This window comes from Plecotus auritus (genome assembly GCF_963455305.1).
Source record: "Plecotus auritus genome assembly, chromosome: 8".
NCBI lineage: Eukaryota > Metazoa > Chordata > Mammalia > Chiroptera > Vespertilionidae > Plecotus > Plecotus auritus.
Window position 1 is genome coordinate 83,467,326 of NC_137782.1, and position 17,755 is coordinate 83,485,080.

General features: G+C 41.5%; 1 protein-coding gene and 1 pseudogene across 5 annotated transcripts in view; both read left to right on the top strand.

Moving 5' to 3' along the window:
* Positions 1 to 17,755, top strand: part of KIZ (kizuna centrosomal protein) — a 154,850-nt gene that overhangs the window by 17,123 nt on the left and 119,972 nt on the right. For all 4 annotated transcript variants that reach the window (XM_080685574.1, XM_080685572.1, XM_080685571.1 and 1 more), the window contains one exon: positions 8,375 to 8,467. In XM_080685574.1, the coding sequence (XP_080541700.1) occupies positions 8,402 to 8,467 (66 nt within the window). In that variant the 5' untranslated portion in view covers positions 8,375 to 8,401. The remainder of the gene's footprint in view (positions 1 to 8,374; positions 8,468 to 17,755) is intronic.
* Positions 12,153 to 13,146, top strand: LOC308256935 (L-lactate dehydrogenase A chain-like; annotated as a pseudogene). The gene is made up of 2 exons: positions 12,153 to 12,396; positions 12,571 to 13,146. The product of its transcript is annotated as an L-lactate dehydrogenase A chain-like (transcript).

Consider the following 17,755-nt stretch of genomic DNA (forward strand, 5'->3'; position numbering starts at 1 on the left):
TGCAACCCCAATTATGAGTAAGTGATGTCCACAATGTCCTGTCCTCAAAACCCCTTCTTAGCTCCTACAGACTCATGTCTGTGGTTTCCTTTAAGGAGTTAATCCATCTCATATCTGGTCTTTCTCTTTTCTTGCTGCCTCCTATGTTTTCCAGCATTTATTGTCTTCTCCAAAGAACCTACCTTTTCATGAAGTTAATAAGCTTGTATAGCATCTCCCATATTTCCTGTAAACTAGAAATTCAGTCTAGACCAGCACCGCCTACTAGAACTTTCTGTAGTGATAGAAATGTTCTCTATATAATGATGCTGTCCAATACAGTAGCCACTAGCCATACCTGGCCATTGAATATTACTTAAAATGTGACGCTCAGGACTGAATTTTTAATTAATCAGTCACAGCTGAGGTTATATTCTTCTGCATCCCATCAGGAGACTAATCATCCATGATATCAGGTGGTTCTACCTGAGTGAGGCTGACATTGATGCCTTGGTTAAGATGCCAATCTCTAGCTCTCTCTATTGTAAGGTACTTTTTTTCCTCTGTAAAGTAGTAATTAAATCTATGGGGTGATGGTTTGACATCATGAGAATATCTTATTCCTCAATAGCCTTTTAACTTAGTGATTTTAGGATCTACTAACAATGCCTGAATCAGTCATAAGGGAGGTTTTGCAATGGTGATTTTCTAATTTTATCTTCTACTTCTATAACTATTGATTTCTTGTTATAACCGAATGTGAGAGGGAGAAATTTGAAGGGAAGAATTATCCTTATCAATATTATCAATATTTTTATATTGAGAGCATCCTATATAATAAAGAGTTAATATGCAAACTGTCACTCCAACACACAAGATGGCCGCCCCCATGTGGACACAAGATGGCCGCCACAAGATGACGGGCAGGGGAGGGCAGTTGGGAGGGACGAGGCCTGCAAGGGAGGGCAGTTGGGGAGAACCAGGCCTGTAGGGGAGGACAGTTGTAGGTGATCAGGCTGGCAGGGGAGGACAGTTGTAGGTGATCAGGCTGGCAGGGGAAGGCAGTTGTGGAGGATCAGGCCAGCAGGGGAGGGCAGTTGGGGGGAACCAGGCCTGAAAGGGAGAGCAGTTGTGGGTGATCAGACCTGCAAGGGAGGGCAGTTGGGAGTGACCAAGCCTGCAGGGGAGGGCAGTTGTGGGGAACAGGCTGGCAGAGGAGGGCAGTTGTGGGTGATCAGGCCAGCAGGGGAGGGCAGTTGAGGGAGACCAGGCCTGCAGGGGAGGGCAGTTGAGGGAGACCAGGCCAGCAGGGGAGGGCAGTTGAGGGGAACTGGCTGGCAGAGGAGGGCAGTTGTAGGTGATCAGGCCAGCAGGGAAGGGCAGCTGTGGGCGACCAGACCTGCAGGGGAGGGCAGTTGAGGGGAACTAGGCCTGAAAGGGAGGGCAATTGGGGGTGACCAGGCCTGCAGGGGAGGGCAGTTGGAAGAGACAAGGCCTGCAGGGGAGGGCAGTTGGAAGAGACAAGGCCTGCAGGGGAGGGCAATTAGGGGTGACCGGGCCTGCAGGGGAGGACAGTTGGGGGAGACCCAGGCCTGCAGGGGAGGGCAGTTGGGGGGGACCAGCCCTGCAGGAGAGGGCAGTTGGGGGTGATCAGGTGTGAAAGGGAGGGCAGTTGGGGGTGATCAGGTGTGAAAGGGAGGGCAGTTGGAGGCGATCAGGCCTGCAGGGGAGGGCAGATGGGAGGGACAAGGCCTGCAAGGAAGGGCAGTTGGGAGTGACCAGGCCTGAAAGGGAGGGCAGTTGGGGGCGATCAGGCCAGCAGGGGAGAGCAGTTGTGGGGGGACCAGGCCTGCAGGGGAGGGCAGTTGGGGGCAACCAGGCCTACAGGGGAGGGCAGTTGGGGGGAACCAGGCCTGCAGGGGAGGGCAGTTGGGGGGAACCAGGCCTGCAGGGGCGGGCAGTTGGGGGGAACCAGGCCAGCAGGGGAGAGCAGTTGTGGGGGAACCAGGCCTGCAGGGGAGGGCTGTTGGGGGCAACCAGGCCTACAGGGGAGGGCAGTTGGGGGGAACCAGGCCTGCAGGGGCGGGCAGTTGGGAGGGACAAGGCCTGCAGGGGAAGGCAGTTGGGAGGGACAGGCCTGCTAGGGAGGGCAGTTAGGGGTGACCAGGCTAGCAGGGGAGGGCATTTAGAGGTGACCATGCCAGCAGGGGAGGGCAGTTAGGGGCAATCAGGCCGGCAAGGGAGCAGTTAGGCATCGATCAGGCTGGCAGGGGAGTGGTTAGGGGGTGATCAGGCTGGCAGGCAGGCAAGCAGTTGGCAGCCAGCAGTCCTGGATTGTGAGAGGGATGTCTGCTGGACATTCCTTGAGGGGTTCCAGATTGGAGAGGGTGCAGGCTGGGCTGAGGGACACACAACCCCACCCCCATGCATGAATTTCGTGCACCAGGCCTCTAGTCTGTTGTATAAAACAGGATATGTAAAAAAATGTATATAATGCACAACTAAAGAATAACAGTAAAGGGGACCATCTTAAAGAAAGAATGATACATTGTATTTATAGAAATATGTAAAGCTTTATTCATAAACAATGAATATATAGATTTTACTTTTTGAATTTTGGATAAGGCATGCCTTTAAAAAAAAAAAATCTGATAGCATAAAAGAGCAGATCATGTAGCTATGGTTAGGAGAGATGTTGAGTTCCATTGAGAACTGTATTTTGGCAGTCACCAAAGTCCATAAACTTTATGTGTGTTCATGAAACCAGGCAGTGACACCACTTAGCTTAGCAAGCTGTAGGCAGAGTTTTAGGGTAGAGGATGTTTGTCTCTGGCATCTTCCCATTTCTTTCTGGCTCTTCCTTTTGTGCCACTGTTGAGAAGAGGCGTTAGATATGCTAGAACTTAATCCTGCCCTCACAGGTATCAGATCTTTATCGCCTTTGCTGACTGACCTCATATAAATTTCATTAGGAAGTTGTTCTGATTAGCACATTTACAGTGTATTGCCCACATACCTCAACATGCCACTGATAGGGTATTTCCCCTTGAATATAGTTCATGCACATGAACTTTTAATTAACTGGTAGAATTTCTGAAAGTGAAACAAAATGAAGCAGTGTGGGAGAAGTGGGGATTTTGCCCAAATTATTTAAAGTGAATTTCTCCCTCTTTGTAAGACTGGGCCCACTTTATTATATAATGGTAAATTTTTTAAATGGACTAAAAGCTTTAAAAAAACCTTTCAGCTAATTTTATGAATTATGCTACTTTATTTGGGGGGGCTGTATTAATTTTCAGGGCTTTTTAAGTCTTTCAAGTAGTTTTGAAAATAAAGGGCTGTGACTTACCAGTATACTGCCACTTGTCAGATGGATAAAGAGGCTGAATAAACTCAGTTCCAGAATGTAAATAGTAGTATTAGTAATGCTGTGAAGACTGTGTCCTTCCCTCTTTTTGTCCCCGTTCCCCACAGTGGCAACTTTTATAGAAGGACCCAAATTGGTCCTTAGAGCAGTTTCCTTCGGTGCCCCTTGCCATTGCCCGAGATTGGGTCCGCCCCAATGTTTACCCTTAGACGGGGGTTTAAATGTAAGTGGAAACTTTGGGAAGTGCAAAGGATGTCAGTGGCAAGTAGGAAAGTGAGTCAGGGCAGTGCAGGTAACTGGAACAGGGCACATTATTAAGCCAACCACTGCAGTTGGCACCTGGAGCTTAATACCTCAGGGAAATTGGCAAATGGTTCAAAGCATTTGGGATATGCATACATTGGCTTCCAAGTGTCATTGATTGAGGACTGATGGGGGATGAGTTCAGGTAATGGAGAATTAACCATGTCCTCCTGTGGGCAGAGCAGCCTCCCCAGTTTCTGAGGAAACTTGGGCAAGAGAGAAGGATTCTGGGACTTTGGAGAGCCCAGAAAGGTCCCAGGAACCTGCATGGAGCATTGCCAGCATCTGCTTTAGCCTTCCACATTCCAGTGCCAGGCATGGGCAGACATATCAGGGCACTCAGGGAAGGTCCCCAAGCATGGAGGTCATCACCTGGTTATGTCTCTCCTCTGCCTAAAATCGTTGAGTGCCCAGCCTTTTCAAGACAAAGACCAGAGGCTGGTCTCTGCCTGCATAGCAACCCATAGCTTCAGTCTCCTGACACACACACATATTCTGTGTCTGTCTCTCTCACACAAATGCAGACATATGCACATTTCTGACCCCAACCTGTCCCCTTATACCGTTTCTCCATCCCCATCTTTTTCTCCTATCTCTTGCCCTTTCCCCTATTCCTGTCTCCCTCTTCCCAATGCCCACCCACCTTCCATTCCTATTTTCTCCATATTCCCCATCTCTTTCCCTCTATATCTACTACCCCAATGTCTTCCCACTGTTTCTCTCTATTTTTATCTCCCACACACGTGTGCACACATTCTTTTACACATACTCATTCACTATACACACCCATAGAATTTTAAAGGTGCTGAACAATCTGCATTTCCTTGAAAGTACCACATTTTCTCCTATATCCTTCAACTAGAAGGCCTCTCTCCCTCTATCCTGTATTAGGTCTGTGTCATAATTATCTCAGTAAGCACTACCTTCATGGTATTATAATTTATCATGCGTCTGTTTTTCAGCTCACTATGAGCGCCATGTCATCATTTTAGTACCCAGAGTGTGGCACATAATAAGCACTCAGTAAGCATTGGGGCTCCCTACTTGATTGAAAATTAATTCTTCTATGTTTGTTGTCATGTTCTTTTATGGGCCATGGACAACTACGTAAGAACTAATGTATTTTTTTCACTGGTCTTTGGAATTGTATAGTAATTTTCAGTTATAATATTGAATAGATATTTAAGATAAAATTTGAGGAGAACAAATCTTTTGAGCTCTCATTCAATTACTGCTAAGCATTATGACAGCCCTCTAGGCAGAGCATGACCTTCAGTTTCTGCAAGGACAAAGTCTATAGGAAATCCCATTTTTTAGCTGCCAAAGTGTCTTGCCCATTAATATGAACTAGTTGAATAAATAAATATTCCTCCATATCTTTTGGTTTAGCATCTAAGAGGAAGCCCGGAAAAAAATAGAAGAAAAACAAAAGATAGTGAATCTTAGTCCCATCTTTCATATTCACGTGAGAATCAAGTCAGACAATTTAGGTAACTCTCTGTACCCATTCTGCAAGTCTAATATGAGGTGGTCAGGCCAAGCTGATCTTAAATGTCTATTCAGTTTTGTAACTGTGGATTACTGTACAATTCCAAACACCAATGGAAAAAAAAAACTATGAAAAAAAAAAAAGGTAATGGTGGTAGCACTTTCATGCAAGTAGTAATATGCTGAGGAACTATTGAAGGAATGTGAATGAAAATACAGAAGAAGGAAACATAATGGAAAAGGGGTGTGTTGTTGTAAGAATAAAAAGATATCCCAGAGACCTGAAAGATCTGCCAGAACCTTCTTCTTCTCTTCCCATGACTGAAGAGCATTGTCAACAGGTTTCATTAGTAGAACAGAAGTGCAGAATAAGGAAGTGAATAGAAAGGTCCTCCTAAATTTAGGTGGGCAGCACCAAGCCCAGTGCTGTGAAGCAGTACAGTAACAGAACAAGTTACCTGATGGGTTAATTCAATGCTCTTGGGTTTATTAAAACAGATTTCTCCCAGGGGAGTTAGGGGATGTGGGGATTATCCTTAGGGAAGCTCTGGACCAGCAGATGCTCCCGGGTCATGGGTAGTTTGGCCCCTGAAGCAGCAGATCTGACTGTGAGGAATCTCAGCCATGTGGCAAAAAAGAGAGCAGGCTCAGGAGGGAAAGAATGCAGTTAAGCCCTGATGTATTGTGGAAATAGGAGAAACATATGAGATCTGATGAGAGAAGAAATAGGTAATAAAACATGAAAGACTGATACTTAGAGAAACAGATGCATACAGAGACACATGCTCTGCTGTTTTATTAGATATTTTTTTTTATCTGGGAAAGGCTTGGAAAGATTCACCTATATGGTGTTTTTCAAACTTAAAAAAAAAAGAAAAAAGCACAACTTTTAAACATAGTAGAACCCTTTGTTTAAATGCAGATAAAAGAGAAAGTAGAACTAGGGGGATTTATTGCCCCTGCAGAGCATGTTTGAAAACCCCTGCTCGCCAATGTTCAGGGGATAGATTGGATGGATAATAAACACGTATCATATATATAAATACAAGGCAAAGAAAGAGAGTAGAGCAGTTTTAGGTGGAAATCCATGGTCGTAGAGTTCCAGTTTGTATCAATTACCAATCTGTCATAGTAACATTTTTTTTTCAAATATATTGTACAGTATTTATTTGAGTCATTAATTTAGGAAAGTACCTATAATTCAGTAAATTTTTCAGATTCATTGAGAACAATCTAAGTTGGACTCTTTAAGATACTTTCCTTATTGGTCCTTATGAAGCCCTAATGCGGTTTTCACTTTTTTGCATCAGCAAAATGAATTGAATAATACTCTTATGTTTCCATGCGAACATGCTCTGTCTTTGGAAGATATGGCTCTAAAATGATCCCATAATGAGGAAATCAGGTGCAATGCCCATTGCATGTTGGTAACTGATCTCAAAGAGCAGAAGAAAACATTTGTAGTCACCAAAACAAAGAATTTTCGCTTAACCTCTGATTACTTAATAAATCTGTTTACTTTGTAATCCACCCCACATCCCCCCTTTTAAATTTTTTTATGTGCATTCATTTATTTATTTATTTATTTATTTATTTATTTTAATGGAATTTATTGGAGTGACATTGGTTCACAAAACCAACTGTACAGCTCAATAAAACATCATCTGCACATTGCATTGTACACCCATCGCCCCAAGCAAAGTCTCTTTCCATCCCCATTTTCCCCACCTTTGTCCACTTCTACCTAGCCCCCACCCCCTTTTTCCCTCTGGCTAGAACCACACCGTTGTTATGTCTATGGGTTATGTCTATATGTTTTTTTGGCTAATCCCTTCACCTTCTTTCATCCAGTTCCCCGCTCCCCTCCCCTCTGACAGTCGTCGTCCCTTTTTAAAGATACTTTGCCTTGGAATCTTGGAAACTTTGCTTTTTGAAGGTTCGTGGGTTAAAAATTAAATATTTCTGTGTTCAAAGGAATAGATATAGAACAGAGAGATATAAAATGTACTTTTGTAATTGTTCATTTTATTGTTTGTTCTGGCCTTATGAGACTTTTATTTACTTCGGTATCTATTTAGATAATTACTGCCATGTATCATGTTAATAACATTCTGATAGAAAAAAACAAAATTCTTCCTGAACTGTTATTAAAAATGGGGCAGTATATAATACCTTTTAAGGTATTTTGAGGGAAACAAGTCAACTTTGGTTATTATTATCTGTTGATTTTTGGTGTGTCAAAACAAAGCCCAGGCCTACTTTATGTTCAGAGGTGTGTTTGTAATTGCAGTGCATCACTGCATAATTTAGAAAATGTTCTGATACCTGTGATGGACCACATTCAGTGACTTTTTTAAACTTTAGTTACTGACATATTGAATCAGAGTACTTTTAAGAAAAAGTCATTTTATGATGGAATCACTTTCATTAATTATAGTGTGATAATGATGCAGACATCTTTATGCAGTTATTAGTGCCAGAGCAAAGTTGATTCCTATGGTGCCGATCATTGATGTCTACAGTGTATTTTTATTCATAGAAAACAGATTTAGTATTAAGTTGATAATCTAGCAAATAATTTACTCTGTTGCTGTTACTAATAGGAAGGACCATGATATGTAGATATACAGGTAGGAAGTTAAGATTGATTTTGTTTCCTTTGTTCAGGACAAAACTTTTCAGAGAAAACAATGTCTGATGTTACTTTCATGATAAAGTAAATGGATTTTCATGATAGGTTAGTATATCAAGGTTTTATTCCCTAAATTGATGAAAGACTAAGTAAAAATCCATCAAATTTTATTTTATTTAGCCCTAACCGGTTTCGCTCAGTGGATAGAGCGTCGGCCTGCGGACTGAAAGGTCCCAGGTTCGATTCCGGTCAAGGGCATGTACCTTGGTTGTGGGCACATCCCCAGTAGGAGGTGTGCAGGAGGCGGCTGATCGATGTTTCTCTCTCATCGATGTTTCTAACTCTCTATCCCTCTCCCTTCCTCTCTGTAAAAAATCAATAAAATATATATTAAAAAATTTATTTTATTTAAAAACGTAACACTAGAATTCAGCTTTTTTATGTGCTATTTGTGAAATTGTCTTCTAAGATAAGTTGACTTCCTTAGCAATATCAGTTTTACTTTCTACTTCACTGTTCCTTTTATTCTGTAAAGACTAAAAAATAGAGAGAGATGCTAGTTGTAATAATATCCACACAAAAAATCAAACTTTGTTTATATTTAGATTGAATATGAGGCTCAATTTAAGAAGATGCAGCTACTTTCAAAAGATAGCCTGGGAATAGAAGGTGAACTGAAAAATGAAGACAGAGAAAAGGTAACAAATTAAAATGCTAAAGTTTCTGTTAACAGAGCATTTTTGGAGTATTCATCTTTTAATATATTGTTTTTTAAAAAATCATCTTATTACAAAGATATTTTTGAGTAAACCTTAAGTGATTATTTGAAGACGTTTGCTTATCGAGTAATGCTTTAATATCTAATTCAATTAAATTTGCTGCAAGACAGGCACGGTGGGTGTAAAACAGATTCCAAAGAAAACCTCAGTGTTGTTAGGAGGTGAAATTGTGTTTTTTCTAGATAATTTTTTATGGCTGTTTTTTTCTTAGTTCCAGAAACATTTTAAATGAAAAAGTAAACAAAATGTGACATTTGCTTCTTTTTTTGTGTCTATAATTTTGTACATTTTAACCTTTCACAGATAAAGTGGAAAGAAAGGATTGCATATCTAAGCAAGAGACAAAAAGACTGGAAAGGAATACTTAAATAAATTCTGCTATGTATCTGCCATAATGCAGGCTTCTAATCCTCCCGCCTATCTCCATATAAATGATTCTGTTCAAGACCATAGATGTTTTCTTCACTAAAAGCAGTAAAGCTCTTTTAGATGAAATGTCTAAAAACATCTTGTAATAACTTGGAGCATGCTGGCAAGAGTAGTCACTTGTGACTATGTGTGAACCCCCTCAGCCAGTCGATATTGTAATAGGCAGAAATGGCAGCATCACTCCATTATTCAGAAAAGCCAACAGCGTGCTTGTTCCTTAGGCTGCAGCATTCATTAAGAAAAGCTTCCTGGGCTGAAAGCTGGAAACAGATGATAACGGGATATGATTTTCATATTTAATGCTTTCCTTGGAAGAGTATGTGTGCTACAGATTGATAGAAGAATCAACTGCTACTTTACTAAAAGACTTTCAGGTTTGCCCTATAGCTACCGATGGAATCATTCAGCCAAGAAATTAACTTTTTCTTCTTTTACCTGCTTTATATATCTGCTAAGCAGGCTGCCTGGCTGCCAGTAAATGTTATTATGCAGTTAACTGTTTGGTATTTAAGACTCTTATCAGAAAAGAAACAGAGGCCACACTATTTTGTTTTTATAGTAGGAGGAAGGTTTTAGTTTTTCTTTTTATTTCTGTGCATTAGCAGGCATTAATCTGAGTTTATAGGAAGTTTTCGTTTTCCTTCCCAAAGATTAAAAAGTTAAAAAACCTAGAATTTGGCACATTCTTTAAACTATAAGATATAAAACACCAAGCCCCAGTAACCCTGACCTATAATAAAAGGCCTTTAATGATAAATTATTTCTATGACATTAGATGTATGTCAAATATGGTATGATGTGATGTGATAGACTTATAAACCATTCAGGCAGTGTTTGTGTTTGACATTTCGTCATGAAATAATTGATGTGTTGTTAATCTATAAATTGGCTTGTCTTCCTATGCCATTCCTGATAGACACATTCTTAGTGCAGCAGTGTCAGTGGTACTTAAGTACAATAGGAGACTTCTATTTTTCTATTTTACAACTGATTCCTTACTTTCCATATAGTTATGTAGTCTCCTTTTAAGTCATATTTAAAATTAGGGCAGAGATACATCGCTGACAACTCCTTAAAAACTTACATATAATAAATAGAAGTTTTTCCTTTATACTGAAAAGTGTCATCTCCTTAAAAGCTTTGACTGTTGACTGTATGTAAAAATCAAATAGGTAATATTTTGAGAAGTTTATATCTTGCCTTTTTCAGTTTCCCATTGATGTTCTATCAGTTAAAAGGTAAATACATTTCAGAAAAATCATGAATTGGTTAATCTTTATTAAGTAATACTAATTCCAGAAGAGTTCCTTATCATGAGTTATATTGTTTTTTAGTGGAAATCTGCACTCCTCTTCTTTAGGCAGTCGAATGAATTAGTCTCTGCCCAGAGCCATTGGTCTCCAGAGACTGGCCTGCGCGGAGTACAGTCTTACTGGTTGAAGTCAGTAAATAGTTTTTGAGCAAGTGTTCTGGTTGAGAAGCCACTGTAGGCCCTTCTGTGAATGCCATAATACTTGCCCTTCAGGTGCTTCCTACAAAGTGCTATTCTTTCTAAGGCATGGGATAGTGTGTATATGAGCAGACATGAGATACATGGAGGAAGAATATATTCCTCCTCTGAAATGAATAATCCATGGCTTGATAGAGGGGGTGATGTTTGATCTGCTGGCATGAAGGATGGGTAGGATTTCAGTCAGTGGGGATGTGATAGTCATTCCAGGGTTAGGAGATGCTATGAGTCAAGGAGGAGGAAAGCCCAGTGTGTAGTTTTCATGTCTGGCTTAAGTCTAGCTAGTGTTCTTGTAGGGAAGTGGTGGATAATGAGCTTGGAAAGGTACATCATGGAACTTAGTACTAGGCTCAAGAATTAAGATTTACTCCCAGAATCACATGTGTGTGTGAGGGATGGGGACGTGGGTGAAGAGAGGACTAGTGAGCAGAGCAGCTGCATTGCAGGTGTGCAGCTAGGAAGACGAGACTGCCAGTGCTGTGCAGGATGAGCTGGAGGAAGAAGCTCATGGCACTGAGGAGATTAGGGTCAGGTCAGATAGGAGGAATTCACCAAAGGCCTGAAGGGGGTGGCCATTGAAGTGGAAAACACTAATGAAGGGGAGCGGATCTATCAGTTTAATGATAATCCAGAATTATAAAAAGTTATTTTTTAAAAATTAATTGTGCAACTTTCAACCATACGCAGTAATTTGGATGCTCTACTAAGAAAAGTCATGAAGTAGGAGTTATGTGGTATTTTTTAAGTAAAACGCTACCTCAGTTTTATAGTATTGCATCCAATGTTTTTATGGATCTAGTGGATACTCTTCAGAATTGTGTGTTCTCTTAAGTGGTATGTTCATCCCCCAAGCTTGTTTTCAGTATTAGTTTCTTAGCAATTTTTTTGTTGTTGTTGTTGTTAATGGATAGCAAAAAGACAATGCTCAGGTCCCTATTTGACTCCTCACAAATTTTACTATAATTTAGTAATCTTTCTACTAAAAGCGGAAGTAAACTTAATATTTCACAGGAAGATTACACTCTGCCAGGGCTGGGGGATCTGGGAATTCCATCACAGGGCTAATGGCTGGTTGGGGCGTTCCACTTTCACTGCCGTAAACCTTTCTGCAAGGGTCATGTGAAGAATGGTTGTGCAGGTTGTTACTTCCACTTCTAATGAGAATAGTAATGTTGGGTAATTATCATTGCAGAGTTGTTCTGTGTCAGGTGCTGCATTAAGCTCTTTATATTCATCAACACATTTGCTAGTAATGCTCTCAACAATACTGGAAGTAGATACGATTATTATGCTTATTTTATAGGAAGGCACGGAGTAGTTAGTTAACTTGCCCAAGACTACACAGCTAGGCAGAGTCAAAATTCAAACCTAGATCATATGGCTTCAGTATCCATGCTAATAGCCATCCAGCTACACTGCCTTCTAAGGTAGTATGGGTGAGATGCTCTTAGAAAGTTGGGAGCAATTCTGGTCAAATAAAAGCAGCCTATCCACTTCATATGAAATATTTCAGTTATTCATTTAAATGCTGCATTTTTACCTAAACTTGGAGAGGGTGAAATGGTCTCTCTTGGGTACTGGAGAAGCTGCCACTAATTCCAGATCCAGTGTGTCACTGATGCCCACTTGCCATGCACTCCTGATTCCTTTTGATCTAAGTCCAGTATGGCAACACTCAAGGACCAGATGATTGTGAATCCTCCTAAGGAAGAACAAAGCCCCCAAAATAAGATTACAGTCATTGAGGTTGGTGCTGTTGGCATGAACTGTGCCATTAGTATCTTAATGAAGGTCTTGGCAGGTGAACTTGCTCTTGTTGATACCTTGGAAGACAAATTGAAGGGACAGATGATGGATCTCCAACATAGCAGCCTTTTTCTTAGAACACCAAAAATTGTCTCTGTCAAAGACTATAATGGGACTGCAAACTCCAAGATGGTTATTATCACAGCTGGGGCATGTCAACAAGGGGGGAAGAGCTGCTTTATTTTGGTCCAGAGTAGTGTGAACATCTTTAAAGTCATCATTCCTAATGTTATCAAATACAGCCCCAACTTCAGCTTGCATATTGTTTGCAATCCAGTGGATATCTTGACCTATGTGGCTTGGAAGATAAACAGCTTTCCCAAAGACCGTGTTATTGAAAGTGTTGCTATCTGGATTCAGCTCAGTTTCAGTACTTCATGGGGGGGAAGGCTGGAAGTTCATCCATTAAGCTGTCATGGGTGGGTCCTTGGGGAGCATGGAGATGCTAGTGTGCCTTTAGGGTGGTGAATGTTGCTGGTGTCACCCTGAAAAATTTGCACCCTAATTTAGGCACTGACGTAGACAAGGAACAGTGGAAAGAAGCTCACAAATAGGTGGTTGACAATGCTTATGAGATGATCAAACTGAAAGGCTACACATCCTGGACCATTGGACTATCTGTGGCAGATTCGGCAGAAAGTATAATGAAGAATCTTAGGTGGGTGTATCCAATTTCCACCATGATTAAGGGTCTCTGTGGAATAAAAGAAGATGACTTCCTTAGTGTTCCTTGTCCGTTGGGACAGAATGGAATTTCAGATGTTGTGAAGGGACTCTGACCCTTGAGGAAAAGGCTCGTATGAAGAAGAGTGCAGATACACTTTGGGGGACCCAAAGAGAACTGCAGTTTTAAAGTCTTCTAATGCACCACTTCAGTCTAGGCTACAGCAGGATTATAGTTGGAGATTGTATGTGTTGTCCTTTTTTCCTGATCTGTGACTAAAGCAGCAATAAGACAGCCTAGGAAAAAACATCAATTTCCTAAAGGTAGATAGTAATGGTTCATCAAACCCTGCAGCTATATCCTGGATGGTACTTATCTTGTGTATTCCTGAACTGGTTAGTGTGAAATAGTTCCACCTCCTCAAAGGCACCACTGCCAGTATTGCACATGCTACAGTTGCCCTTCAAACTAGATGTGTGTCTGCTGTGTGTTATATAATTAGTGGTTCCTTTACCCAACATGCCTAGTCCAACTTTTTTCTCCAATTAATCACATCCTAGGATCCAATATGTAAATACAATAGTGCATGTCTTGTAGATAACTGTTCTGAAAGATCTTATTTTGTGTACTATATACACTGAGTGGCCAGATTATTATGATCTTTGAACGCATAATAATCTGGCCACTCAGTGATATCCTATATAATAAAAGGCTAATATGCAAATTGTCCCCTCGACCAGGAGTTCAACCAGCAGGCAGGCTGGCCAACCACCCATGTCCCCTCCCCCTGGCCAGGCTGGCCGTATCCCACCCATGCACGAATTCATGCACTGGCCCTCTAATATATTGTTAGATTTTTATATATATATACACACACACACACACACACACTCACTCACACACACACACACACACACACACACTGAGTGGCCAGATTATTATGCGTTCAGAGATCATAATAATCTGGCCACTCAGTGTATATCAAAATAGTGTACATTGCTGTATAATAGAAAAATAAGTCTACATATAAATAATGTAGCCAACTATCCAAATGTCATACCAAGTAAAACACCACATAAGCATTGACCAGTAAAAAGGAAAAAGTCTCCTTGGTGCTAAAATATTCCAGCCAAATCAGGTGAGCCACGGAAAGAGTGCCTGTCTCTAAACTGCTCACGTTTGTGATAAAAGGATCAGCCATTTGAATTGGCTGTGGAGGGTAGAAAAAATACCTAAAAGCTCAACTGAAGAACTTCAAGGGAGAAGACAGATATGCACCTAGCGTGCAATGGCTTCACCTGGCTCCACTTCTGGCTGCTGCCTTCAGGCCAGGAGGCACAGGTGCTTGCAGGAGGACACTGTGTTCTGCACTGAGATGTGGAGGGCCCCAGGGATTTGGGCCTGGCCCTGTCGTACCTTCTATAGGAAAGGACACTGGGGAAGGGGCACGATTGTTAGATTATTACTTAAAGTTATCTATAGAAGCCCCAATTTCTCACCCTTACTAGCCCACAGTGCTTCCTTCACCAACAGTCTTCTTGAATCACTGCTCAGTTATAAACACTGCAAGCCCCAGTGTGGGGCTCTGAGAGGTTGCCCAGGTTTCTAATACCAAGCTGTTGTGCCTTCATGGGATGGTGACCGCTCAGCTCTGCTGTCCTGAAAGTTGTGATTTCATTTGACCTAGAGTGATGACAAGTTGAAAAGTAGTCTTTCTGTGTTCATCTGGGACCTCTTTTAACAGCCTTTTTATTTACATGTGTTTCTGTTCAGAAAACAATGAGAAATTGAACAGTTTTTCAAGTCCTGGCCCTAAAACTAGATCTGCCAACCTTTTTTCAGGAGAGGGTAGAAAACCTTTCCAGGCTCACTAGACTATGAGCTCACACAGGGCAGGGCCTAGGCCCCTTCCCTACTTTGCCTGGTGAGTGACTGTGGCCTGCCCACCTGCAAAGAGGAAGAGGAGAGCTTTTCTTTAAGCCTGTGTGCATTCCATTTCAGATGAAGTTCGAACTCTTCCACTCCTGCTTCCTATTGGGGGTGCCTTCCACATGGGTAGTAGGGATTGTGGCTCACATTTATAGCTAACACTTGCATTGGTCTTACTATGATTCATGCACTGTTCTAAGGATTTTTCTATCTATACTAACAAAAGGGTAATATGCTAATTAGACCGGATAGACCGGACGTCATTCCAAACGTCCTTCCTGACAAAGCCAGGGGCATGGCCAGCCTGCAAACCACCCGTGGCCCCTCGCCCAGGCCGCCCCCACCCCCCAGCGGGGACCCCCATCCCGATCCAGGGCCCCCTTCAGGGCAGGCCAGCCAGCCCCCACCTGTGCACCAGGCCTCTATCCTATATAATAAAAGGGTAACATGCAAATTGACTCTAACGGCAGAACGACCAGAATGACCACTGGACCAGTCACTATGAGGCTCGCTGACCACCTCTTGGTCCCTTCACCCAGCCATCAGGCACCGATCACCTGATGGCGAATGAGGGGCTGGGGGTGGGGGGCGGGGCCAGCTGCGGGCAGCTGGGGAAGATGGCCCTGATCGCAGGCCAGGCCTAGGGACCGTACCTGCACACGAATTTTGTGTGCCAGGCCTCTAGTATAAGTATATATAAATATACATACAAGCATACAGGTATATACACACTCATTGCAACAACTTTACAAAGTAAGGACTGTTTTTATACCCATTTTACAGATTAGGAAATGGAGGCCCAACGAAGTAATTTGTCCCCAGATCACACAACTGGTTAGTGGCAGAGTTAGTATTCAGATCCCAGAAGACTGGTCCAGAGCCTTAATTAATAAATACATCAACTCATTTATCAGTTACTAGAAGAAAGGTTTCACTTAGGAAAATGTTGGGAGGGTGTCTTTCTTTAAGGGATTTAGCCTTCTCTCATAGTCAAGAATGAAAATAATATTTTTAAAACTTACCTTTTGTGGAGCCATTTGTATATACAACTGTCATTGCTTTGCTCTTCTCAGTAGTGGAATTATGGGACAAGTATGTTGTGTGTCAAAAGCTCTTACAAGTGAACGAATTGCACATCGTATAGTGGAGTGATAGGAAGGAGAGAGAAAGTGAATGAGAAGGGGAAAAGGAAACAAGTCATTTCAGCAATAGGAAGACAAATTTTGTGGGAAACACTGTTTCTTTTCTCCCTTTGTTAGTATAAGGGATTACAGAAGCTGTCACAGAACAAGTTTTGGTTTCTTGTTCTTTGGGAGACTTTCTAAACTTTATAAACTCTTATTCTATGAAATACTGTATTATTAGAAAAAGACAGTCTTTTTCACAGTGTGCAAATAATGTGTGTGTGCCTAGAACTTTTTTGGAAAGGAAACTGGCAATAACTGTCATAGTTAAATATGCACATATGCTTATTTTAGCCATCCGACTTTTGGTAATCATCTAGAAACAAAAAGCTCCAGTTAATTTAATAGTGTTAGTACAGTAAGACAATTTAAATGTGTGAAGAAGGAATGGACAGGTGGTTAATGCATTTTAAGAAGAAGGAGCCTGCCTGTGGATGAGATTGCTCTTTTAATTGTGGTAGACTATGAGTTGCTTCTATCCTTACTAAAATCTCTCAGAATTAGAAAATGGAGTTGGAGTTCTGTCCCTCTGATGTAGATCTGTACATTACTTTTGTGAACAGGGAACTATAAGAGATACATTTATATCCCGAGTCACCCTATTTGGGAATTAGGGAGAATATACAGGGCATATTAAATTGCATTGTAAAAGAAAGGGCTCTTGTCTTGCTATTCTGTGACATTTGCCAAGCATCTGCTCTTTACTTGAAAATCATGACTTAACTTTGTATTGTTTTGATCAAAGCAATGGTTTAGGCCTAGGGGTGTTGGGAAAAAGGTTGGTGCTAGGGTGTAAGTGTGTGTTTATGTTTTGAAAATCACCTACTGGTCCAATTTAGGGATGCTGAATTTCTCTTAAACTTCTATCTGCTTTTCTCCTACACTTCTCATGTACACTACATGGACTTGATTTTGTGTATCAGGTATAAGTTTCATTTAGAGTCTATTTTAGTAGATCTGAGTTTGTATTGGTTGAATTTAGTAAGAAATTAGACATAGACTTCAGATTCATTATTGGGGTTTTTATGTTGCTGTTGTTTCAAAAAAGCTATGGTGCCTAGCATGTGTGGCTCAATGTTTGAGCATCAACCTATGCACCAGGAGATCTCTGATTTGATTCCTGGTCAGGGCACATGCCTGAGTATGGGCTCCATCCCCAGTGGGGGTCATGCAGGAGGCAGCCAATTGGTGTTGATGTTTCCCTCTCATTGATGTTTCTATCTCTCCCTCTCCTTTTCTTTCTCTCTAGAAATCAATAAAAACATTTTTTTTAAAAAAGCTGTGTTTCAGTAACACAATTTGAGTTTAACTCATTCATTTTTTAATATTGTAGCATAAGGGGGTAAAACACTGGAGTCCTCGTATCTGGGTTTGAATCCTGGGACTGGGAGCAGATTATTCAACCTTGCTAAGTCTTATAAGAGTGGGGCTAATGAGAATGGTTGTTTTGACTCTTAAAATAGGTAATGGATATAAATCTGTTTGACACCTTTAATTGCTTGACAAATGTTCACTAACCCTGTTGCTACTCTCACCATCGTCACTGTCATCACCATCTTTGTTCTCCACTTGGGTAGCCATACTCTGGTCCTGGCTTTTTACCAGTCATCCAGGATAGTGGAGAGGGCTGCTGTGGGTATATAGAGGCTACCTATGAATTAAAGAAATGGGATGTAAAGCCACCT